Source organism: Ictalurus furcatus, chromosome 27 (genome assembly GCF_023375685.1).
Source record: "Ictalurus furcatus strain D&B chromosome 27, Billie_1.0, whole genome shotgun sequence".
NCBI classification, from domain to species: Eukaryota; Metazoa; Chordata; class Actinopteri; order Siluriformes; family Ictaluridae; genus Ictalurus; species Ictalurus furcatus.
The window spans coordinates 10,792,599-10,820,129 of record NC_071281.1 but is presented as its reverse complement, the minus strand read 5'-3'; the positions used below and the strand labels follow the sequence as shown (position 1 = coordinate 10,820,129).

At 39.2% G+C, this 27,531-nt stretch overlaps 1 protein-coding gene across 1 annotated transcript in view; it reads right to left on the bottom strand.

Annotated features, from left to right (window-relative positions):
• si:ch211-186j3.6 (neural-cadherin) overlaps positions 1-27,531 on the bottom strand; it is a 270,148-nt gene that overhangs the window by 50,789 nt on the left and 191,828 nt on the right. Inside the window, exon 23 of the mRNA XM_053617155.1 lies at positions 15,568-15,782. Coding sequence (XP_053473130.1) covers positions 15,568-15,782 — 215 coding nt within the window. The remainder of the gene's footprint in view (positions 1-15,567; positions 15,783-27,531) is intronic.

Here is a 27,531-nt window from a genome sequence, read left to right as displayed (position 1 = left end):
CCTGTGAGGAAAGACACTGTCAGCTTGGTTTGCTAGTTCATTGTATAAAGTTTACTCTGGGCTTTGTGAATGAAATATGAGAAGCGGGAACTGGCCTCAGGTTATCTTTTGAGGTTAAGTGATGTTTGATGTTTTGTCTCAGTTCATTTTGTTTAGTTTATTTCTTAGTTTTAGATCCTTTAAAGGTCTGAGTGAGTGCACTGGATCAGTCATGCTGAAATCCCTGTGGGGGAGCCTGGTTTGTCTGGTCTATTTCAAAAGCCAATCCCCTGAGAACAGACAAACAGACACACAGACACACATAGAGAGAGAGAGTCACTCACACACACACACACACACACACACACACACACACACACACACACACACCATCTCAACTACCATGGTGGGTGGTCACTCTATCTGCGCTACCTGACCTCTTACTGACTGGTAATCCTGATGTGACATTTGCACCATTGGAAATCTAGAGCAATAGGACTGAGACTCTGGAAGAAAAAAGTGAGAAAGAAGCAGATTGAGTAAGAAGTGGCTAGATAAAGAGTGATGGAAAAGACATGGATGAGGAGAATCAGTCTGCTCATGTACAAATGACTGAGAGGAACCTGTATATATGTATCTTAAATATGAGTCTTTTGAACATTTCCGTATAGGGGTAATCATTATAATCACCATTAGAAGTGTTACAAGTGAAGAAACAGCATAATATAAGACATTATGAATATGACTTAAAAAATCATACAGAAATTCTGTCAAGGTAGCTCATGTTAGCCTGCTAGTTAGCATTAGTGGTAAAACAGGTCACATATGTATGACCTACAAGCTTCTTCAGAAATTCTGTCAGGGATAGGTTAGCTAGCAACCAAGAATTTATGGTAAAAATTCTGAATAATTATGACTTCTCTGAATTCCTGTCAGGTTAGCTTACTGTATGATAGCCAGCTACTTAGCATTAGCAGGGAAAATTAGGAATAAATATAAACAAATACATGAAATCTTCTCAGAAAACCTCACAATCCTTCAATCCTCCTGCTGCTACTACTATTGGCTAAAGTTTGCCTCAGTGTTTAAGTAGCATGTATTATTCCTGTAATTTTTTATTTATTTATTTATGGTATAGCATCATTTGTAATTCTTAACCATTGTTTTGCATAGTTTGATAGCTACATAGCTAACTAGCCTACATAGCACATCCAGATTCAATATCACCACTGATCTAGCTAGCTAAATTGAGCACGTGTTCACAGAGTAGTCTTATTTCATGTGAATATATTTAAAATAATGAATAAAACATGACAGAGAGTGTTGTTATAGGAAAATAATTGATAATGGGGTGGTGAGATACAGAGCAAAGGGCCATTATGACCACAAAGTTGATTATTTTCTTGTAACAGTTGTTCCAAAGTGTTTATTCCTCTTATACCATAACAAATTTTGCTTTGTCAGCAGTTGCATGTCATTATTAAGTAAAGAATGATACATCATGTTTTTTACTAACTAACGCTGACACTGGAAACACTGTCCTTAAACATCCCCTTACAGAAAACTTCACCATATCAATTATTCTGTTTTTCTTGCTGTTACTATAGAAACAATAATATATTCGAGCAAATTAATATAAACCTGTGATTTGTCATGTTGTTATAGAAAATGTATCATAAACCTTCTGACCAATGAGATTTTAGAATTCAACAGAGATGTAATTAAATTATTTTTATTAGGCAATTTGTTGCTATATTTCATGATATCAATGTTAAGAACTGCAAATAATAAAACATAATTGGTACTAATCTTACATTCTTACATTATTGGAATGCATGAAAGAAATCTATACTCTGGATGTGGGAAATGAGATATGAGATGAGACAGAGAAAAAAGTTTGAGAATCCTGTCAGAAAAAAAGGGAGAACTGTGCATTTAGGTCCGTGTCTCTTCGCTGTGTATCATGCTTTCTGTTTTACAATGTCACGGATGTGTAAATAGCCTTCCCGTGGCTCTACTCCTGAACTCTGTGTGCCAGAAAGCATGTACTCCAACTACTACATGCATTTGCACTTAGAAATGGTGCTCGGCGGTCATGCTGAACCCCCTCATCTCTCTCCTTGTCCACTAATTCATTCCAACCTTCTCTCACCATCAGTGAACATTAATCCCAGTGCCAGCACAAGACCGAGACAGAGCGTCGGGGGTGTCCTTAAACACTCCCAGAGTATTTCCTCTCTTAAACATGAAAAATGGTTTCCTTCTCTCAGTCGCACAGAAACTCTTGAGCATATGGACTGAGCAAATAGCATTGCAAATCACTTAGTATATACAAAACAGTACCATGAGAGGAAAACTGGTGTATGTGTGCATTTAGATGGTTTTTCATCAAGCTGGCTTACCGACCTGCCCTGCCCTGCTCAGGAAATGAGGAAGTTTGAAAGTGATATTTGAAACCCAGCACAGCAGGCAAAAAAATTGAGCGGTTCAAATGTAAAGCAGAGTTTGCAAATTGACCATAATATGCATGTCACACTCGGGTGCAACAGTACATCCTTTAACCTCTTTCATCAACAGACATGCCCTCCAAATATGTGTGTGTGTGTGTGTGTGTGTGTGTGTGTGTGTGTGTGTGTGTGTGTGTATGTATGTGTGTGCATGCATGGATGGGTATCTGCAAACTCATTTATACTCTGCCTGCATCCTCTCTCTCTCTCTCTCTCTCTCTCTCTCTCTCTCTCTCTCTCGCAAGCCCATCGGCTGTAATGAATATATTGCACGCACAAAGACAGTGTCTAATTTTGAAAAATTGCTTAGATTAACAAAAAAAAAGAAGGAATATAGAAAACCATTATTCATAAATATAGTCTTATGTCATTGTTTGATTTATGCTTGCATTATGTTTGGTATCACAAAATGAACTTCATATCCAATCAACGTGTAGGCAAATTAAAAAGATATATATATATATATATATATATATATATATATATATATATATATATATAAAGAATATTCATTGTGAATAATGAGATGGAAAATGTAAAAGAGCCTAATCATTGTTTCCAACTCAAAAAAAAATTATAAAAAAGCTAGAAGTAAAGATCAAAAGAGTAAAATAAAAGTATAATATGACATTGGAATCAACATGGCACTCATCAGTATTAGTTTCACATCTTTGCCTAGATTAAGAAGTGAACCAATTGAACTGTCGTGTCACAAAGGGACGATAAATGTCATTTAATTTCCTTGTGGATCTTTGGTGCCTGAGGCACACTGTGACACAAAGGCAACGCTGCCGAGACACCTCTCAGCCTCGGCAAAGCCCTGGGAAACTTACCATTCACCATCCTTAATCAACCAAATTTAATTTGTCAGTCTAATTTGTCCATTGATTAGACACTCGCCCTTGTTCCGCTCTGAATCTTTGTGCAACCTTGAAAAGAGACTCTAACCAGCACCGAGACCCACACAAATGTTCCTGCCCTTTTCAACTGAGGAGATTAATCCCGAGAAAAGCCAGTGGTCAGGAAGGAAATGTAAGACTGGACTGGCATGGGGGATTGCGTTGACAGAAAGAAAAAAAGAAAAGAAAAATGCCGGACTCTTAAAGAGAAACGAGATCTGCAACAAAAGCCACATGCACATCATTACAGATGTGATGAAAAGTACAGCACATGCAATCTCTGTAAATGCTGAGACCACATGGTTTCATTCCACCTAATCAGTGAAACTCAGTGAACCCAGACTCTTCTTCAGATCTGGATGCATGGCTGATTAGGAGTGGACTTTGTACAATGGGAACATATGAAAATGATAAATAGGTCTCTCAGCATGGGGCTAAGAGGCATGGATCTTAGTTTCAGCTAGGCATACTGGAGCTGGATGGACTCACACTGGATAGACAGACGCTGACCAATGCTGACAATCACCAACTTTTAAAGTTGGCCGTTGGATTTAGAATGTTGGGAAACACGACTGTCATGTTCACACTGCCCCAACAGACACCAACAAGCTTTTTTTATGGACAGTCAGACTGGTTTAAAAATGGATGATCCTTTTACCACAAAGTGTCTTTACATGTCGTTCTTCACCTGAAAAGATGAAGAGTGAAACAAAAGAGGTTGTGGGTGAAGCCTTGGTTGTTGGGATGTGAGAGACAGAGCATTTACTAAGGCACTTAGATTTATACAGAGAAATGCAGGCATAGGACATGCGCTTTCATAATTTTGCTCGGGTTTGTCCAGGCCTGGCCTGGGCATTTGGGGCTATAGCCCCAGAGATTTTTTTTAAGCCTCGAATAATTCACCGTTTGGAGCGGTTTGTTACTACCTAACTGAACATCAATAAAAGAAGGCGGCAGTGTTGTAATTTTGTATCTTCAGTGAACGGAGTGTAGTGTTTTATCTTCAGTGAATGGAGGCAAGACCAATCAGACAGGGTTATACCAAGAAATACGTGTTTTATTGGCTGACAGGTCTCAATTCTTCCAAAAATAGCTCACACAGTCAGTATGAGAAAAAAATGGATACACGCAGGTGTATTACCAGTAAAGGGGTTGAAATTAAAACACTCACACCCTCTCATACTGAGCAGGACAACAAGGTGTGTAAACGTCTATATGAGTTCCATGTTATGCAAACATAATATGAGCAGAGCATAAGGACAGCTAATGTACTTTGCATGGCAGTGTAGCAGCTAAGCCCATACAGTGCTAACTTAGTTGTGCCTCCCCTTGGCTAGTGACACCAAACTAGCCTAGTCTCGTGTTAGATAGCCAAAAAGTTTTAAATTTGATCAGTCTGGTAGTCTTGCAAACACACCTGAAGAAGATTTATGATAAATCAAACTTTTTTTTGTCCAATATTCACATATTTTAAGCAATTAGCCCTCACATGCAAGACAAAAAATGCATGGAAACAGTCTACTTAGAAGTATGTGCACCTAGCCCCTTGCGCACAGGCTTTCTTTCTATGGAGTTAGCAGGGACGCTTGCCTCATCGTCATGGCAACGGTTCGTGCCCAGGTGACATTAGGTCAGAGTTGAATGGAAAATCATTCCACACTGCTCAGACATTACATGACCCGACAAACACAGATTGAACATGTTCAGTCTGTGAAAACAAACGCCGATAAACGCCAACAGGGTTAACACCCTCATCCAACAAAACCTGACAAAAGTGTCTGTTGCCATTGGTCGGCATTTGTCAGCGCAGTGTAAACTGGGCTTAAGGGTTCGAAGATTCTAAAATGGTTCTACTTGAAGTCCACTCTGAAAAATAATCTCTTATAGAGTTATAAAGGTTATCAAATGCTTTCTCTGAGACATGTAAAGACAGCCACCTGCAAAGTTTCAAACTGCTACTCATGCTGTGTCAAGTGCAGAATAACATGCTCAGATTAAAGTGCTATCTACCCTCTTCCGCATACATGAACTCACACAGATACCTACCGTTAGTTAGTGTCACTGTGACTGACAGGAGAGAGCCATCCCTCTCACGCCCAGAGACCACGACTTAATTTGCTCTCTTCACTGCTAGTCATGGATGGCTGTGGCATCATCGGGATTTGAACTTGTAACCTCTAGATGATAGAGCACTTGCGTCACTTGAATGCTCCGGTATGAGATTTACCATTTAATTCTGCAGGGTACATTTGCACGCACTAGACGCAACCTCGTTCCATCAACCATACACTCTTAAAAATGCTCCTCATGGTTCTTTCAGTAAATAATATTCCCATGTTTTTAACCACTAGAGGTCACTGATCATGTCTTTGTGATTAAGTTGCGTTATTCTTTTTTTTTCGACAGTCACAAAAATGTCATTCTACGCAACATGACCAACTTCTGTCAAAAGTGCTGGCTTGAAAACTTCAGTGTGGTTTTTGTTTGATGTTGCTACAGTATGACTAGACAGAAAAATAGTAAATATATGAAATTTAAAATTATTTCATGCTTGTTTAATTCTCAAATTGGCACAGGGCTTTCGTGCATATATTGGAATATCTTTGCCATTTTTTGTCATAAATAAACTGAAAAATAATGTTGGAATCTGCAGATTCAGAAATACAGGCTGAAAGAACATACATTAGAAGAGGAAGTGATAGAGCTGTTGGAGAGTTGGAGAGCACACTTCTTGATTTTATGTTTAGTTTACCTATTTGTTCCGCGAAAGACAAATATGCTCTGCATATTTGTGGTTTTGAGCAAAGTAAAATCATTTTTGCAAAATTTACATATAAATACAATTTTATTTGTTTCAGGTCCAGTATGTTGATATAGTATTTTAAGTGAAAAAAGAATTATCAGGTCATGTTGGTTAGGTTGTGCTGAAAAAAAAAATATTCTAGACCATTGCATTTTTAAGTTTGTTTTTTTTATATGTACAGGCAAAATTAAAACCAAACAAAAAATGTCCCAAATCACCATAAAGGAACAGAAAAAGTCTTAAAAATCCAAAAAAAAGTTGCAGAGTGACAAGCTGAAGAAATAGAGCTTTGTGTGCTGCACCATCATGAACAACTTTTCTGTAAGATTTAAAAAGACTGAAGGTCAACTTCAAATTGCAAAGTAACAAATCAAATCTTAAAAACGCTATTGAATACTTTGTGAGATGATTGCACTAACAACATGTTATGAGTAGGTAGGTATATGAATGTTATGTTAAGTTTGTTAGTATAATTTTAGTTCCTATGAACTGTTATGGTTCTAGGAAAGTTTGACTTGCTGGATTTTCTGAGAACATCTTATGCACCTTCTACAAATTATGCAACATCATTGCTGTAACTTGGTGTATAAAAGAAGAATCATGCTTTTGATCAGTGTGAGGTACTGACATTCTGAGATTAAACAGCTCCAAGTTGGTAAAACATTCACATAACCAAAGGAATGACCTCCAAACATTTTTTTCTTCACCAGCAAGCATTGCTTGGAAATTGAATACACCCAAACAAAAACGCACAGACGTACCATGGTCACTACTTATGAACTGCTACTGTAGAGCAAAACACGCCTTCAGAGCAGGGACATAAGCATTCTAGAGAGCATTTACTTGGACAAACTCAGAATCTAGTACAGGATGAGTTATCAAAAAGTTGATTCATTTTAGTTGGAGCTGTAAGGCAGCAATGCTTCTCCATGCACCACTGTTCTGCCCTGCATTGATGTTCTGTGTCACAAATAGTTTTTACCCCCATTTAATTGCATAAAAACTGTGACTTGTTTACTTAAACATGTAAATGTTTCATATCAAGATTACGCCATATTGCATCGCCATATTGTGAGGTCTGAACACCAGTATTTAGCATTTCTAGAAGTACGAGGATGTGACAGAGGCAGAGAGAGTATGTGTGCATGTGTGTGTATGTCAGAGAGAGAGAGAAAGAGAGAGAGACAGAGGGTGTGAGAGAGCATCTGCGTGTGGGTGTGTGTTAGGAAGACAGGAAGAAAGAAGAAGAAAAAAGCATGAGTGAGCAGCTCCGGCGGAAGTGTTGTAGCAGCCGCGTCGGTATGTTTAATAGGGAGAAGAAAGGCGTGAAGCTGGCAGGCACGAGGCCAATGATAAGGTTTAATAGGGTGCGCTGAAAAACAGGCGCAAAATAATAGGGTCTGATGGAGTGAAACTCTGGAGGAGTAGAGAGCAAGCGAGAGTGATGCACTGAGACGCACTGTAGCAACACTCGTTTAGTTGTCTGTTCTCTTTCACGTTGCCATTCATCATTCATTATCCACTTCCTGCCCTCCTCTTCTCGTCTTCTTCCTAACACTGCTGGTTCTTCTCTCGCTGCAGAGCCTTTTACGCTTTGCCTCTATCGCTGCCTCTCAGGCGTCTAGCCCAGAGTTTCCACATCCTCCGCATCCTCACATCCTCCACTCTCATTCTCTTCTCCAGCTATTCTCTCCATTCTCTCCACGTGACTGTTATCTAGAGCTGTGTTTCAAAACGCCTACACCTGACCTAATACTTAAAAGTACTATCATGAATTAAAAGATTATTACACAAGGTACATTTTTGAATAGATTAACCAGGAAATGACATTCAAATGATTTCGCTAACCTGACGTTAGTCAGTTACTTTAACAGTTTCTGTAGGGCTAGGTGTATGTTTTAAGTAGTTCATTAAGAATGCCAATTTTTTTTTTTATGGAAACTTCAGCACCCTCCTTGGTAGGCATGCTGGTTCTGTTCTCTGTTCAAAGTACTCTTTCTATTCTGGTGTACATGAAGGGACAGGCTAATAAAAAACAAATTCTGTGTTTGAGCTATTCATTTTTTAAAATGTGCAGTTATTTATTGATTTTCATAGAACAGACATCTTTTTTGATGTAGCTTTGTGACAGTTAGAGATCGTAAAGTGTTTTGTTTTTTTGGGTTTTTTTACTATGCAGATTAATTAGCATGCACGGTTGGTTTTCACAGTCAGGAACATGCAGGAAACAAAAAAGTCCAGCTATGATGTAACTCTCATGCTATAACAGTCACTCTGTGGAAAATAAAGACTCGCCACAGTTTATAGTCAAAATGTTCTCCAATGACATGCTGACCTTTTTGTCATGGGCGTAAACACGACGTGTTACATGATCATATATACATATATTCATTTCCAATAGTTAATATAATTGCAATATAATTAATGCAATTAACTACCTAACTAGCTCATTATAAATTATTACATTACTTTAACTACTATTTTTCCACCAGGTCAACTAGGTATGTATAGAATATATAGCATGTTTTCCTCGCACTTCCGGGGTTGGGGGTTCGAATCCCACCTACAGCCTGTGTGTGAGTTCTCCCTGTGCTTCGGGGGTTTCCTCTGGGTACTCTGGTTTCCTCCCCCAGGCTAAAGACATGTGTTGTAGGCTGATTTGCATTTCCAAATGGTCTGTACTGTATGAATGGTGTGTGAATGTGTGTGTGTGTGTGATTGTGCCCTGTGTTGGTTGGCACCCTGTCCAGGGGGTCCCTTACCTTGTGCCCAGAGTTCCCTGGGATTGGTTCCAGGCTCCCCATGACCCTGTGTACGATAAGCGATATGGAAAATGGAATGGAATTGCAAGTGTATACTACTAACTTTGATGGACTGGTGATGGACAAGGTATATAGCCGATCATTGGGCATACGAGATGAACATGTGTATCTCACATGTTATAAAGTTGAGCCTGTGGGAATTCAGTCAAATTTCAATATTTTTATTTAAAAAACTGAATTACTGATATAAATTATGTAAGTGTGGTTCTTATTATTCATCTTTGTTTCTTGAGGGAAGTAGATAATTTATACCACAGTGTATTAATAAGAGCTCCATGTATGTTTTGCTTTTTAAGGAACCTGCACCAGCATTGTCTCATCTGGGGATAGAGCTAATTAAAAAAATGAAAAACAGAAGCTTGAATTGAAGAAACTAGTCCGATCTGTATTCATAGCAATTTTGCATATAACACACAAACTGCATCTTTATCACTCTTTCTCTGTTTTGTGTCCACTCCTAACCTTTCTCTAGTGTATATCTCTTTATGTACTACAACCTCTCTCTCAGCATTAGACTCCTGTGTGAGTCCTCTGCTAGCCTCTTCTCTCATCTCTCTCACGCAGTCTGTCTCCGTCGGCAGTGTGCTGCAACACACTTCACCCTACTCAGGTAAAAATACGCTATGTGGTGTGAATGAGCTGGATTCCATTTAGATATGCTGCCTGACTGAAGAAAACTTCCACAGCACTGGGCACATACACACAAAATATGGTGCAAGCTGCGCAAAACTTTCCCTTCAATCAATATCACCATGCCCCATCGCAAATCATTTTCTTTCACTCCCTGTCACTCGGTCTTTCCACCCCCTCATCCTTCTTGCTCTATCCTTTAATCTCTCATCCTACGCTGTGTGTCCATGATCTACAGTGTGCAAGCTTCTTTATGTTTTTTCCAATTATATCACTGTAGGTCAAGTCGTTTTTAAATAATGAGTCGAAGATAAGACAACTACTTAAATCTGAAAAATGATATATAAGAATACTGTGCAACAACAGGTTAGCAGTTCATGTTTCCATTAGCGTTGGACCTGGAGTGTATCATGCATTAAATAAGAACGTTTTTTTCCCCCCTCATGCATTTTTAAGTACAGCAATCAGGGGGAGGATTTGATGATGAGTCAGAGCTGCAGCAGACAATCGCTATTCAAGACACAGAGAGTGGGGGAAGTGAAGACTGTCAGAAAATGTGGCTGCTGCGTACAAAAAAAATGAAAGTCACTTAAATTGCTTAAGCGTTATATAAAGAGCTGTGAGTATCTGATATGATCTTGATCTTTATTCCTTATATTCTGTGCACCACACATGCACACATACAGTATACACACACAAGCTCTGCTTCCCTTTAGTATTCAATCTAAAAATGTTAGGCTGTAACATTTTATCGATCCTATGCTTAGGTTACTGTCTGTGCAGAGTTTTGCATGTTACTGTGACTGTGTGGGTTTCTTCAGGGTTCTCTGGTTTCCTCCTGCCTCCCAAAAATATGTTGGTAGGCAGACTGGCTGCTCTAGATTGCCCACATATGAATAAGTGTATGTGCACAATGCACTGTGAAGTACTGGTGTCATCCAGGGAGTCAATAGGCTCTGGATCAACTGCAAACCTGACCAGGATAAAGTTGTTATTTAACATGAATAAGTAAATTCTGAAAATGTGATCTAATACTAGTTTACTTTCTAGCATTATTAGAGCATTACTCTCACAGAGGCCAAAGATGGCACAGCACAAAAACACAATATTTCTGAAAGTAACATTCCAAAATAAGTAACTAAAGTTGTAGGTAAAACTGCACCTGGGAACCAAGTAAAATAAAAAATAATAAAAAATAACAACAATCTGGTAATTTTGCAATGCCCTTACATAGAGGCAATCACTCAAAAATAAATAATTAATTAAAAAAGGTCACGCAACCAACTTTGCAATTATTGGACCACTTGAGATGGAATGACCCAAACCTGACAGTTGAGGATTGGAACAAGACCAGGCTATGTTTTTCCAATTTTCAGCTGCACAGTTTTGGTGAGCATGTGCTTACTGTAGCCTCAGATTCCTATGGTCTTCAGCTGTCATAGCCCAACTGCCTCAAGGCATTTGCATTCAGACATACTTTTCTGTTCACCATGGTTGTAAAGAGTGGCTATTTGAGCTACTGTAGACTTCCTGTCAGGTTGAGCAAGTCCCCTCTGACCATTCCCATCAAGAAAGGTTTTCTGTCTATAGAACCATCACTCACAGGATGTTTTTTCACCATTCTGTGTAAACTCTAGAGATTGATGAACATTTGAAAATCCCAGACCAGCTGTTTCTGAAATAGTCAAACCAGAAACCACAAACCAAATCAGTCCCCAATATCTTATTTTTATCCTTCTAATGTTTGACGTGAACATTAACTGAAGCTCTTGGTCAGTATTTGCATGACTGTATACATTGCACAGCTGCCACATAATTAGCTGATTAGATGAGTATACATGTTTTCCTAATAAAGTGGACGGTGAGTGCGGGCTGGCAGCCCAAACACACAACAAGAAGCATGCTCCTCGCACAACTGCCGGCAAGGTGCTGAAGAGACAGTGCCATTCCAGCACCTTGGTTGTTTGGTACAACAAGAGTGCACATGGCTGCGAGGTGGGGCAGCAGAAATACACATGGCTGGCAGCCAATGATTGGAGCGGCTTCTCTCCACCATCCAGCAGAAGAGCGGCTGCTATAAAAGGGAGCAGAGTTCATGCTCCGCGCACATGCTCACTAACGTGTCTCTCTCTCTCGTTCTAGACACTGATGTGGAAGACGATGGTGAGGACAGTGGAGAAGAAACTCCCCAGCTGTGCTCCTCTCCTAGGTCCTCTTCACCATCTGGGAGATGCCCCAAGCTTTTACATGGTTTACCCCTTTGAACTCCTCTTTGGGCCACAACCCCACGGACTACTAGATGTGGCCTGCGAATCATGGGAGGAGCGGCCCTCTCCATTCCGGTCCCTGGTTGACTACATACGGGAAATGCAGGAGCAGATCGACCGGGTCACCCCCATCGTCCGGGAGCTCCTGGAGACCACCCAAAGAGAGCAACAGAGGGCCTACAATCGACCAGCCCAGCCCCGGGAATTTCAACCCAGGGAACAGGTGCTTCTCCTGCTCCCGAATGCCTCCTGCAAGTTCCTGGCCTGTTGGCAGGGGCCTTACACCGTCCTCGAGAGGGTAGACCCAGTGAACTACCACCTGCAGCAGCCCGGTAAGCGCACAGACACACAATCATACCATGTCAACCTGCTAAAGAAATGGGTCCAGCTGGCCCTGGTGCTGTCCGATTTTTCTGCTGTCCCCTCAGAGCCTGATGAGCATGCCTTGGTCCGCCAAGGAGAGGACATTACCCTCATGCAGTGACAAGAGTTGACGGAGCTGGTGGACTAATTCGCTGACTTCTTTTCAGCCACACCTGGCCTGACCAATCTAGACCAGCACAACATCAAGATGCTGCCAGGAGTGGTGGTCAGACAGCGGCCCTAACATGCCCCAGAGGCTCGCCGTCAAGCTATTAAGGAGGAAGTCAGTCGAATGTTGCCGGCTGGAATCATCGAAGAGTCCACCAGTCCCTGGTCTGGCCCCACTGTTATAGTTCCGAAGCGCGACCACAGCACCCACCAGTACAATGACTTCCAGAGGCTCAACCAGGTACCGGAGTTTGACAGCTACCCCCTTCCCCGAGTCGATGATCTGAACGAGCGACTGGGGAGAGCCCGGTTCATCAGCACCCTGGACCTAACAAAGGGCTATTGGCAGGTCACCCTAATACCAGATGCAAAATCCAAAATGGCCCACTGGCAGTACTGGGTCATTCCTTTCGGCCTTCATGGGGCGCCAGCACAGAATATGGCCAGGTTGCTTGAAACCTGGCTCAAACAGTTTACTATATCAGACCCAGTCTGACAAAAACTAAGCTTATGGAGATGCCCATTGTAATTTTTCTACAGCTACAAACATGAACATTTAGCATCATGAACATTTAAAAGACCTGACATATCGATTGCATTTAGAACAGAAAGTCCCTAGAACGTTCAAAAGACTATTAATGATATCCACACCAGGCAGACTGTGAGCAGAGATATTCTTTAGGCAATATTATTCAGAGCACACATACAGACATGGTTGAGTTCATTAGAGCTGTAAATGTGTACACCCTATTGTAATTACTCTCTGAAAAGAATGACAAATAAGTCTTTAATGCATAATGAGTGTCTTCGTTAACCTGTGACAAACTAAGACACACATGCTGCTTCCTAAGACAGAAGAGGTTATACGACATAGACTGGGTTTAACTTGCACAAAAGCACAGTATCTTTTTCTTTTTTACTGTGTTTTTGGACTGCTGTTTGGCTAAGCAAATCTCCCCTGAGAGTTTCAGTCCTCAAACTTTTATATTAAGAACATTAAATCATCGCTGAAGGGATAAATCTCTCTCTCTCTCTCTCTCTTTCTCTCTCTCTCTCTCACACACACACATCATCTCTATCCATTTTAGCTCAATTTAACAATTCTTCATTAACATAAAAGCCACATTTCGTTCAAATGAATTAACATAAATATAAATGAGAGAACAAATGGGAAAAAAAAGTATAACTAGAACAATAACAAAATTTGATATTTGTAAAATTGCAAATCATCCACAGGGTTGAGGTGGATTTTTATTTATTTATTTATTTCAAATAACCCATTGCATTATTGGTTATCCCAATAAGATGATCTTTCACCTTGCATGCTGTCTAATCTTTTCTCCCCTAACACAAGCTTTATTATATTTATATTTTTTTCTTTATACACACTCAGATACTTTTTTACAGTACACATCTCATTGATTTATAATTCAAGCAGTCTGTCAGGACATGCAGCTCTGTCTCTACTGATCTCTGGGCAATCTTTAATTTTCAGTGTATTTCACAAAGCAACCACAACAGACTATAAAACAGCTCACAAAATATGAACCATCAAGCAGGGTTTGGTTGTTGAGTGTATAAAATCAATTATATTAGCAAAAAGTTTGTCTAGACTTGCATTAAAAAAATAGCAGCATGAGACAATCAGTGTCCAGAATATGACACTTGAGATTCAAGTTATTGTCTCAAATTATATTCACAGCAGGTAAGCCCCATGAGCTGAAAAGGTAAAGCTCAGGACCTTTACTTCCTTAAGAACAATATACCATGGCAATTAGAAAACTCTACTAACCTGTGTGAACTCTTCTTCTTATAATAGCTCCATGATAATCAATAAGCAGTCATTAAAATGATTAAATGAATCGTAAATAGTAAGAGTTTCCTAACTGAAAAAATGGAGGATATAATATTACCGTCAGAAGATGAAAGATCTTTTCAGTGTCAGCAGCCAGTGAGGATGCAGACTTAATAATAAATGGCTATATTTATTATGGAAACAATAAAACACCACAGGACGTACTCATATGTAAAGGATAACACATGACGGACCGTGCTGTTGTACCACAAAAGTACATGCCCCAAAGTGTATTATTTTCTTATAGCAGCATGATTCAAAGTGAGTTATTCTGCTTATACCATAACGATATGCCAATTATTTTATTTATCAATGAACAACATTGCACTTTCTAACGATTTATATTCATAATTAAGGTTGTGGAATGTTGTGATGCAAGTTATTCCTTGTTATCACTACATTATAGCGACGATAAATCTCGGCTCACGAGCATTTCCTTTTCTCGCTTTAAAAATAATGAGACAAAATGTTTCAGAGAACCTTGAAAATCCTGAAGACTTTCCTATGGTGGGAAACTTTACAAAGCACTGTGACTGTTAGAAAGCGCTGACACCTGATATTCCTTCCATAAATGTAACATAAATGTCTCCTTCACTGCATTAATGATTACATGTTTTTTTTTTTTTTAATTTATTTGTAGTCCGTTCATTGTTTCATTATTCATTATGTGGAGCATCCACCCTAGAAAGTTCCTTTGTGTAAGCTGTTACTATAAAAATAGCATATTACATTGAGCAAAATTCTATAAACCTTGTTATTCATGTTATAGCCATGCTGTTATATCAGAGTATATCAAAGTGATCTACACCTTCTGACCAATCAGATTTGAGAAATACAACAATGCTGTGATATGAAGAGATGTTACGAGTGGGGTGTTACGAGGGCTGACACAAAGATTTACTATTACTATCATTAAACAACTTACTGTTTTTTTTTTCTTGCTAAATAGTTTTTACATTTTTGGTCCACTTTAATGTATAAGTCTTTTTTTTTTAACCTTTTGATCTCACAGCACAAATTATATAATTGCACAATAAAATGCTTGCCACTGGAGATCAGATAAATTCCCAGAAATAGCTGCAGAAAGAAGTGTATTCCCATGAGTGTGTGTGGCAAGTGGGCAAGAGGACCTCTAGCTAGTGGACCCTGGTGAATCTGTGAATCTGTGTTGGCAAGGTGCAACTTTTCAAAGTAAAACAAATTATTTTTCTCCATCACTCCAGCTCCCTGGTATTCTCTATCTTTCTGCAGAGGAGAAAATTTTTGTAAGTTACCTATAGCCATGAAATCCTCAGGTTCCCAAGGTTGCAGTGGGGCGAGTGGGCCACTGTAGAGCAGCAGGCCGTCTGCCACCTCCGTGATGAACTCCAGAGAGAGATGGCTCTCGAAGCATGGCCTTAGGGGAGGAAACCAGGCATACCCGTTGCCATGGAAACTATGCTTGGTCTGTTGACATTCAGGTCCATCAAACTGTCCTGGGCACTGACATCTAAAAACACACACACACAGGCATTTGTTTCATTTTATACTTTTTCGTGAACCTATATAGCAGATTTTCCAGATCTGATGCATACGTGTTAGCTGTTTCTGTCTCGTAATGATTAATACTGACCACATTAGTATGATCCTCTCAGGGTTATATTTTAGACTTCTGGACCAGTATTCAGAAAAAAGAAACAAAACAAACATATTTAAAATAAATAAATAAATAAATAAATAAATAAATAAATACAGCTGTATTGGCCTTTCTAAAAACTTTTCAGAGGGTCATGGCCTAATAGTGTAATGATTACACCAGACATAAATTAAGGCCATTCAATAGTAGCCCCCAAGCTAGCCATTTGCTAAATAAAAACACTAGCAAGGTTTTAAGATAAAACCTTCCTAAGCAACATAACTACCATTGCTTAATATTTTATACTTTATTTACAGTGTAATATCATACAAACAATTTTAATGAAGACTAATCAAATCCATGCTGTTTAAACTGTGAAATATTGTATTAATACATATTATAGTCAAATATATACAGAATGCCTATAAGAATTGGCAGACTAACTCACTGATGCACAACAGTCACATTCATTCAATAATAAAGTAGTCTGGTGTTTTGTTTCATATCATTTTTCTATATTAGTTACGCCACTCTATTTTTTTTTTACTGATAAGCCATTTTACCTGCTCATTCACTACACTTTTTTATGATTCAAATTATACTATGCATTTATGGTTTGCATCTTATACAACCTTCACCCAAGTTTAGCTCCTCCCACTTCACATTAACATTGGAGAAATTCTAGTGAAGTACATTTAGACATCTAAAAGTCACAAGTTATCCATACTTGGTATTGTACATGTGTATTGTCTGCCTACAAGACCTAATTACACCTAATATCTAATTAGAAAGCAATTATAGATTTAAGCTAACCCCTGGGGATATGGTTCACTAACATAAATGCAAATTAAATATATACACAGACATGCTAGTTGTCTTTTTTTTGTGTAAATTGTATTAATTATTATGTATTTTCTTTCTATAGTGAATACAGTTGAGCTGTTGCACAAGCACTACATTCAGTGTGGCATCAGTTTGCTATTTTCTCTTTCATCTTATTTCATGTCACTTTGTTAAATCTAATCATAGTAAAAAAAAAAAATCGAATCAATCATTGTTTTAAAAAAATCTTTCTCCATATTTATCACTTTCTCTTTCATTCTCTCATTCATTTTCAATGCTTGGCTTCTACAGACACTAGCTTTAATGTGTCACCCTGCTCTCTCTCTCTCTCCCTCTCAACCACTCACTCTCTGAGCTGCATGTCTCTGATTGTGTGATTGAAAGGGAAATGTTGTGAAATGATGGCTTCTGAACACATCTAACAGATACAGGAGCAAACTTCACTCAGGTGAGTCAATGTGTGTGAAACACTATAATGCCACCTGCTAATCATAGCTAGGTCTATGTTTTCTAAAACAATATGCTGAAGCAGGAGACAAGACACAAAACAACAATGAGTATAATATGTTTATAAGAAATGATATGCAAGTGGGGGAGTTTGAAAGGACCCCAGGGCCTTCCATCATGTAAGACGTTTTTACAAAGTCAGCCGTACATTCAGCCAATTAAAACAAAGTAAAAGAGACTGCTTCAAAAACTAAGGTAGCTCAAGGGACGTTTTAAAGAGTCCAGTTATCAAAAGAAAGGACAAAGTGAGCACTACAATAGCAAGGCCACGATACAATCTAACCAACGGCAGACCTGCAACAATGCAAGCTGTCCATGACAAAAAGGCAGGGTGATAGACCTATAATGCACCCTCAATCATTTCACGAAAAGTTTATGAGAGTGCAAGATGTCCAGTGATACGCCCTACAGTAGACTTTTTTTTATTGCAGGCCTAGGATGCCTCCGTTTGTTCTTGCGTTCACACCATTTATGAAGCATTCATCACACGCATGACAGGGGGTGTGAGTGCCGAATGGAATTCTAATGTGCACCAGCAGAGAAATTTACTGTGATAATATGCCGTTATTGCATTCCTAATATGGGGACATTGATTAATGTCAGTCTCTTGAAGAACCCAATCCAGATAGTTTTCCAGCCCAGTGCAGTTAATTCTCTCCCTAGACACATATCCAGGACATGAGACAGGGCTGGGCTGCTCGCAATAAGACAACATTTCACACTACAATCAATACAATAAAAGCTGGAATTGTCTGGAGGACAGCAACGTTTTAAGCTAAGGTTTCATGAAAAGCCACTCTGACATTGGTTAGCCAACTTCTTGCTTTGACTAAGAGCCAGGTTATACTTGAGCCATGGTATCTGGTGAGAGTCTTTGTCTATTTTAACCTGCTCACACATGGCCACTGATGGATAGCTTTGGTATTTTGCATGGAGTGTTTCGGCATAGAGCAGTACATTCAAGTGACAGAAACAATAACAGAGGAACTGGACCATCAGAAAGGCTGAAAACGAGAATACTATAGAGACAGCGAATGGGCTAGACAGGAAAGAATGCTAGTAACTTATGTACTTGTGGTTTTGTGAACACCAGATAACCACCAGGGATGGTGAAAATCAACTGATCGCCTTCTTGTGCTCACATGTTGAGACCTTGGTAAAAAGTCACTAGCATTCTATTTTAGCCACACTAACCACCAGAGGCAGTGAGAATCAGCTTTATAACCTATACTACAAAATCATAATGAACCAACCCAACTTAGGAATGACTGGAAAGGTGTTCTTAGATGACTGCCACACTCACTCCACCGAGAGGGGTGATTTTACTCTTGTAGAACAGTGAGAAGGTGTATAGTGTCACCCAGGTGGCAGCAGCACTGAAGACTTTAAGCAATGCCCCTGTAGAGTTAAGGCTCCTCGTAGAGTGGAATGTCACAGTAAAGGCCAGATGTCTGACTGAACTGTAGTCCAAGGTGATGACGTCCACCACCCTACAGGGCAGGCTCTGTTTAGACATGAGAGTTCCCACCATCCAGTCCCATACGAAGGAACATGTACTGGAAACAGAAAGGAATGCTCAGCTGATACCCATTCATCAACTACTGCCAGATCAATTGATTGGCTACCAAAAGTAGGTGATATTACTTTGGGCAGACACCCTAGGTTCAATGTCATAGTCACTCTGGAAATTATCTGGACAGCAAAACATGCAGGCAAGGCAGGTTATTGCCAGGATATGTAGTTCTCCTGCTCTTTTTGATGAAATGATAGCCAACAAAACCCCATAATGCTGAAACCCCATATTCAGCTCTTGGAGGAGCCTGGTGGGTGATGCTGACGTTGACACCATCCACAGTGCTTTGGTATGCTACAATGGCTACCACATGAACCTTCAATATAGACAGGGATTTTTTGATGTCTAGTAGTCCCTGTAGGAGGGCTAGTACTTGAAGAACTGGGCAGTGTACAGGATACAGATAATATTGTGCAAATCATATATGGAACACTTTCTGCCTGAGACCACCCAAGGCCTATACACTAAGGGTTCTTGCATTCAGAAGGTTCTCTTGGATTTCTGGGTTGCGGTCATCAACCTGCTCTTCATTCTAAAGGATCAAATCTATATGAGGAGGAAGCTGGCAAGGTGTTCCACCCACTAGTGAAAGCACCATTGGAAACCAAAGGCTTAAGGGGCACACTGAGGCCACAAGCAGGACTCTAATCAACTGATTACTTAATTCTGTACAATACAGGACAGTGCATCCTGACCTAGTAGACTGTCCAGCTCTGCCAGGGAAAACCATAGTCAACCAGAGTCACATGACAATTAATGTGACATAGCTTGCTAATTGAGGGTTAGATTGGATAAATTGAACATAGACAAGCATTTTCAAAAGTGCCTCATGAACTTGGCACTTAGTGTTAATAACATCAACATAAAAACCTGCTGTATAACACATACACAATGGTGATTTCAACAGAGCCAACCATTACACTATAGCACAAGAAACAGATATTTTCTCTAACCCTTAAATATGTGTATTTCTTATTTCTGCTTATAAAATTGTTGATGCCATAAGGAGACAGTAATGTGCATTTTCTCTCACCCTACATAGTGACTATAATTTTAATGTTTTACATGTCACATTATCACAAATTATCATAAACCAGATGCACACAGAACTACAAAGTCAGCGGTCATTATTTTGTAACAGTATGTCAGCCTGGAACATGTCACAACACAAAGGTTGTCGTGAAAAATGTTATGCCGGTATCATGTAGCTCTATGAACCTCCTTAAGTAAAGACATACTAAACATTTTTGTGTTTGCAATTTACTTTCTTTTGTAACTGTATATGCATTAGGGTGTGTGTGTGTGAATGAGACAGAATGAGGGAAAGCTGAAAGCTTAGAAATACAGTACTGAAGGAGAGCGAGAGAGAGAGAGAGAGAGAGAGAGAGAATAAGAATAGAAGGTAAGCTAGACTAAGCGGAACTGTTCCTAAAATGCCATTTAATCTTTGCACTTTCACCGATATTTGATAAGAATCAACTATGCGGTCATGGGTTTCAAAGATTAGATTCAAAATGTCACAACATTGAGCCACCAGAGCCACCAAGGCATCAGATCATGTCATTCTCCCAAGCTGATAATCAAAGTCTTGGCCTCAGGGTACACTGCAGAGTCATCAGCAAAAGACATTCCAATCTTCAGACCAACAAAGCAACAGGTTTCTGTGAGTGAGTGTGTGAGGTGTTTAGAAAACTGGTGTTTCAGCAGTTGTGAGAAAATCTCACAACCTAAATCAGATCATTAGGCCGTTTCCACTTTATAACCATAATGGCTTAAACTCAGTCCTTTTACTCTTTACCAGCATGGTTTATTTCCTGGCAAAAATAAATAAATAAAAAAATAAATAAAAAAAATAAAAATAAATAAATAAATCTAATGTGGGGCAGTTCTTTACACAGAAACACCTTGCTGAAGAGAAATGTCAGAGGAGAATAGCCAGACTAGTTCGAGCTGACAGGAAGGCTACAGTAACATTAGTATTAATACAGCATTTCTAAATAAAGAGGCTTGTAAGTACATGTTGCTCTTTAAATCCTGAGGGCCAATTCTCTTGACCAGCTCGACCACCTTCAGGTGTTTTCTTCAGGTCTGTGCCACAAATCACCACTTCATAGTTTAAAAGAATAAACTAAACAAAGCTAGCCTGTGTTATTGCTAAGTGATATCATGGGTCTTGTCTGGTTATCTCTTTCTGAAATGCTCATATCTGTGCTTCAGGTAGGGTATATAAGAGAAGAGCAGACAGGAATCTATCTGAAGTGTGCACTGCACTGGATGCAGGTAGTCCAACTGGGATACACTGCTAATGCTTTATTCTGCTAGCCGTGTATTCGCTTCTGGCTGATGTCACTCAGTGAAAAATTCAGAAACTACCAACATGGCTAATAAGTCCAGCACCATTTAATCAGCCGTTATGAGTGACATTCCACCACAGGAAACTGTTGCTTCTAATCCCTATTTGTGAACTAGGGCCAAAATTCTGAGACAGCTACAATAAAGAAACAAACATAAGTTTGATAAGTTACATTTCAAAATTAAGGTTCCAATATTTTTCCATAATCAAAGGGTCGTATTTTATGGAAGGGTTATAAAATATGACATAAGATCACGGCATTGGATTGTGTACGTGCTTTCTGTACTTTGGTTGATCATTGGTACAGACGGTCACCTGTCAAAGAGTACAATATTTATTTGTAAAAAGCGCCATTAAAATAAATATATTATTTAAAAAATATGTATTTGGGTGATATTCATGTAAATGAACATCTTTCATTCATTTAAAAAAAGAAGAAAAAAAAGCTAACCGTCAAGCACTATTTCCCCCCCAAAATAATATGTGTTGCAGTCTGACAAAATACATTAATGTATCTGACTAAAAGCACATGCAAATGTATTTATTTATTTTTTAATCCTGTAAAGATCATTTTGGGTAAGGAGCCAGTTTAACAATTGAGTCAGTCTGTCTATTTACAGTCTGATTTTCTCACACAGTGAATGTCAAGCTTTGAACAATTTGTTGGAGAGCTATGTGCCATAGCCATAGTAGTAGTAGTAGTAGTAGTAGTAGTAGTAATTTTATTGATTCCATTAATGATATGATTCTCTATGCACAGTGATGTGTCAAATGTGTCATTCGTATTTAGTAGCCACAACTAAGTTGTCTATTCTTAGTTGTTACAGGTAAGATGATTCAGTCCATTGTACTTAGGTGGGTGTTATTGCCTATTTATTTTAAAGTGGGTGATGAACACTATACATCAATAAATTAGATTGTGGGAAATGAGACAGGTCTGTATTAGGCACTCACGTCAACATAGGCAATTTCTGTCCAGGAAAAAAACAACAACCAAGTATTAAAGTATTGAAATTATCCATCCAAATTAGCAATACAGTGGTATTATACTGCTTTGTCCACATACTTGTGCCTACACAAAAATAGTGGCAAAAATTTTATAGCAGTAACAACACTAGTAAACGAAGGGGCCATAAATACTGTAAAGCCAATATCAAAATAGCATGGTGCCTCACAATGATTTGTTTTTTAATTAAACACATGGCATACTTACGTGAAAAGACATAAAGTGTCTAAACAGGTTATTCAGATGATGATAATAATAATAATAATAATAATAATAATAATAATTATAATAATAATAATAATAATAACTACAGCAGCAACAATAACTACAACAACAACTACTACTACTACTACTAATGTCCTCATGCCAGTAGCATGAAGGATAGTTAGCCACATTTTTCTATTCATGATTCTATGCTTTAAAAAAACCCTCAATTCTATTACTATCAACCTTGTTCATAATTTAAGAGCAAATGTTGCAGAAACCTTGTAAAAAAATTTAAATATTATCGCCTGAGCTGGGTTAAAACATGTCAGCCATGACAGTTTTTGCAGTGAAATTGTGAGCTTTTAGAGATGGGGACGGAGTGTAAATAGGTTTGGTCTGGCGGACTAGATCTGTTACGCTGCTGTTGCTGCTGAGCGAGTACGAATACTTGCTGATAGTCCTGGACAGACACAGAAAGAAGAGAAGCATATTGCTGCTGCAAAGGGTACGGAAGGATGGACTGTACTGAAATATAGCCCACATCCCATTCCCCGACGATGCATAACTGAACACCAGGACTTGTGTACTACTGCTGCTCCGAGGAGTCACGATACCCGAGTGTGTACTAGCTATAAGTGCCTGGGCCTGCTTTGGCTTAATGCTGCTGAACTAGTCCTATGTGCTGGTATTACGTCTAATGGTCTAATGGCTATGTGCGCCTGGACCAGGGAGCTCGGAACTTATTTAACTGTGACCATGTGTACCTGGGATTAGAATAAATAGATGTGCAGATCATAGTGTGAGTGCATGTTGGGGTGAATGTGAGCCAAGTTTTTTTTTTTTTTTTTAAATAGATAGGCGGTAGAATGAATAATTGACAGGTAATGAGATCGCTATGGGGCAATAGTGATTTGCATCGCTTAGGTGAATAAGAAAGTGAGTGGTCCTAAAGATCCAGCACCACCTGCAAATGGTGTTTTCTTTTTTTTAAATTAAATGTCCATTGACTCATTTATCAGCATGAATAGCTATTTTCAGCTATTACCAGCATTTGTCAGCATTATCGTGTATATCAGCAATTGTCAGTATTTATCAAATTATGTCGATGTTGATCAGCAATTGTCAGCAGTTATTGGCATTTATCAGCATTGATAGGCATCAATCAGCATCAATCGGAATAGATTGGCATTGATCAGCATTGTCAGCAATTATCAATATGGATCAACATTTATCAGCATTTATCAGGATTGCGCAATTATCAGCAATCTGCGTTTTTCAACATTTATTGGCATTTGCTGGCAATTATCGACAGTTATTGCCGATTATCAGCAGTTGCAGTTATCAACTTTGATAGGTAACCTTGATGATCGGTGTTCATCAGCCATTATAGATGTACATCAGCACTTAGCAGGGAAGATCAATGTTTATCGTCCATTATCAGCATATGTCAGCACTTACCAGTGGTGATCAGGGTTTATCAGCCATTATTACATGTATCGCGTTTGGCCACTGTCAGGGTTTATTATGAGTGATTATGGGCATAAATCAGTGAATATAGCATATGGAAATTTACTAGTGATGTTTGTTGCTGTGATCAGCATTTACAGGCCATAAATGATATATATCAGCGTTAAGGTCCTTTCACACCGAACGCGAAACAATTGGTCGCCTTCAGCTAATTCACGCCTGCACGATAGGTGGTGCTGACTGAGAATGCATTTTATACCTGCACACTAGGTGGCGCAACCCACTATTCAGCTGATTTGCTGATTGTTTTTGACCATGGAGAAGAAGAATCACTTAAATGTTGGTGCGTAACACCACAACACAAACTGTTAAGAAGCACAGAAACTAACTACTCTCATTGTATGTGGATTCTACCTAGAAAGGGAGGCAGAAAGTTTTTTGTTTTTTGAACAGCACATCAAGCTGTTTTAGTATGAATGAAATAATGTGAAATATAATGCAATAACACAGTAATGAGACCAAACCCAAGTTTAATGCCAGCCAGTATTTCAATAAGAAATATACTCTATACTACGGTATGTGACGACGGTTTGTTTATATCTCCATAGTACGCGCACTTGTGTTCATGTGTGTGTGTGTGAGTGAGAGAGAGAGAGCACTGAGCAAATGGCACTTTTTAATGCATAAGTAATTGATGCGCACCATTTTATCGGTAAAAGGCCAATTGGATGGAAAAAGGTGGGAGACAATATCGCAATTTTTTTTAACGCACTTTCACTTTGTCGATAACAGAATTGCACAAAAAAGTGGTTGGAAACTTGGCAAATGATAACAAGAACTCAATATCCATTCTCTTCTCTGTTCTGGAATACTCTTCTTCAGTGTTTACACTGGTTTTCAAAACAGCTTTATGTGCTATAGCGCCACCTATCTCGCCCTTTTGTGCAACAACAGCGTCTCCGGAAATGTGATCTACAGCGCTAATCTAATTGGACGGCCCGTTTCGTCGCCGAGCAATAGGAGAAAAGAAAATCGACACAATGGACGGAAAAAAAACCCCCCGACACGATGGACGAAAAAAAAAATCTATGCTTTGTCGTACAGCGAATGATCGCACCCGGTGTGAAAAGCTCCTTAAGGATCTATTGTTTCAAACATTCACGTCGCTTAAATTGCGCTCAGTGTGAAAGGACCTTTAACCAGCAAATTTGTGTGTGGAGGAGGGGGCGTACTCCAGTGCCGTCTGCAAATGGAGGGCGGAGTCGGAGAAGTTGAGTGGTGAGGAGTGCACACCTGTAGAACATTCGATTAATAAATGTTCTGTGTTGTAGAGAGCAGGCGAGGAAAAAGGTGGGAGAGAGAGAGCGCGGGACAGGAGAGCACGCAGCGTGTGTGTGTGTGCTAAATTGCACTGCTGAAAAGCTAGGAGAAAAGTGAAAGTAAATGAAATGAAAGCACTTTTCGTGGGTTTAAACCCAGCCTGCTTCCTGTCTCCTTATTTCGACGCATAGGGATCTTTAACCATCACCTTAGACAGCATTTAACATTATTCACGTCTTACTGGCCATTGTCTCGTGTATTAGCTTTTATCAGTAATTGCAGAGTTTACTGGTCATTATTAGCATTGAAAACCATTATAGGCATTTCCCAGCTGTGATCAGTTTTATTAAACAGCATTTATATGATTTTACCAACCATAAGCAATACATAGGGTACAAATGTAGCTAGTAGTGTGGGCAGGCCGTAGCAGTGAGTTGGTCGGGGTTATAAAGAGTTAAGTGGGCGGAGAAGCATGGCTGATAGGCTGTTGCACAGCGTTGAGGGAGTCAATCAGCACTCAGACAGAGTTTCATGGCTGAACTTTGCATTTTTGAATTGTTAAATGCATGTTTTCATACATTCACTGTTGAACAAATGATAGAACAAAAAGTTTAATTTCTAAGAGTTCCAAGGGCTAAATGGCAGTGTAATCATGGAATCGCACTCTGAATGTGCTGCCATGTATTGCCCATTTACAACAACAAAGAAACTATGAGTACCAGACACAAACAAGTGCAACTCTTACTGTAACTCCAGACTGTAATTGTAGATAGTGTGTGAAAAAGCATTGGTACTGCATTTAAATTACACCCTAATGAGGTACTGTCCAAGTTACTCCTGACTAAAACAAGAGAACTGACTCATGTGTGCATGTGTACATGCATGTGTGCGGTTTGACACCATCTTAATATCCACACCAAGCCAATAGGTAAAGGAAGGGCTGAAAGCTTGGATTAACATTGGGTTCATGACACAAGCAGCTCTGGCTCTGGAGCACATACCAAGCAAGTGTCATGACTCAGTCGTGTGCCACAGCTTTATTTGCTCTATTTAATTGTGAACTGAAGATAATAAAGGATCTGGGGACATACAGTATGTTGGAAAAGTATTCTAAGACATACCTTTTGTATAATTTTTATTTTGTCCTGTAAGGACAGACGAAGAGAATGCATTGCAGAACTGAAAAGCAGCTCCAGATTGCTAATGAATATGGATTTCTTTTCTTTTTTTTTGTTCAACTGCCTAATTAATGAGATGTGACTTGGCAGTATGACTGTTCTCCTCTGCTTTCTATCACAGATCATGGGATGAGAACATGTGTGTACATCTGTGTTTTTGTACTTGTTTGTATGAAGTGGTGCTGATTTGGATATCACTGGCTATGCTTAGTTACCAAGATTTCTGTCAATCTGACTTAGTTTAATTAATGCTGCATATTATGAAGAAACTGTTCACGTGTACTCTGAACTTTAGCATTCTGCTAAAACGCTGCATCATATACATGTTACATAGTCTGCACCAAATTAATGCACAACCTCAGAATAAGAAGAAATATGTCATTTCTGTCAGAATGCAACAGATAGCTAATGTCCGTTCAGAATGTTGAATCAATTTGCTGTGTTTAAACATCTTAAAAATGAGATAATTCGCAGCTAGCATATGTATATCAGTATATCAAAGCTTTCACTTGACTGCTCTGTATGAGATGTTCTGCACCAACAAGCCCACCAAGCCCGTCTCTACTACTACGATATTCGATTAAAACAGATGTGTAATTAATATTTATAGCTCTTTCTTTTTTTTAACATATTGTGCATAGCCCACTTAATGTGTAAAGTGCTCTTCATGACATATGATTAGACTTACCGGTCTCATGAAATAAGCTTTACTTCTCTTCTTCTCTGCAAACACAATCAAGCTCGCAAGTCATGCAGTACAGTAACGCGGGTATATTTTACAAGTGGAAAGTGTCTGTAGTCTCTGTGGTCTAAAAGACAATTCATTACCTATGGGTATTGTAGTATTGTGGGTGTGGAATATTCTGAACGTAGAATTCAAACACCGATCAGCCATAACATTGAAACCACAGACAGGTGACATGACATGTGTATCTCGTTATAATGGCACCTGTCAAGGGGTGGGATATGTTAAGCAGCAAGTGAACAGTTGGTTCTCCAAGTTGACGTGTTGTAAGCAGGAAAAATGCACAAACATAAGGATCTGAGCAACTTTGACAAGGGCCAAATTGTGATGTCTAGACGACTGGGTCAGAGCATTTCCAAAACAGCAGGTCTTGTGGGGTGTTCCCAGGATGCAGTGGTTATACCTACCACAAGTGGTCCAAGGA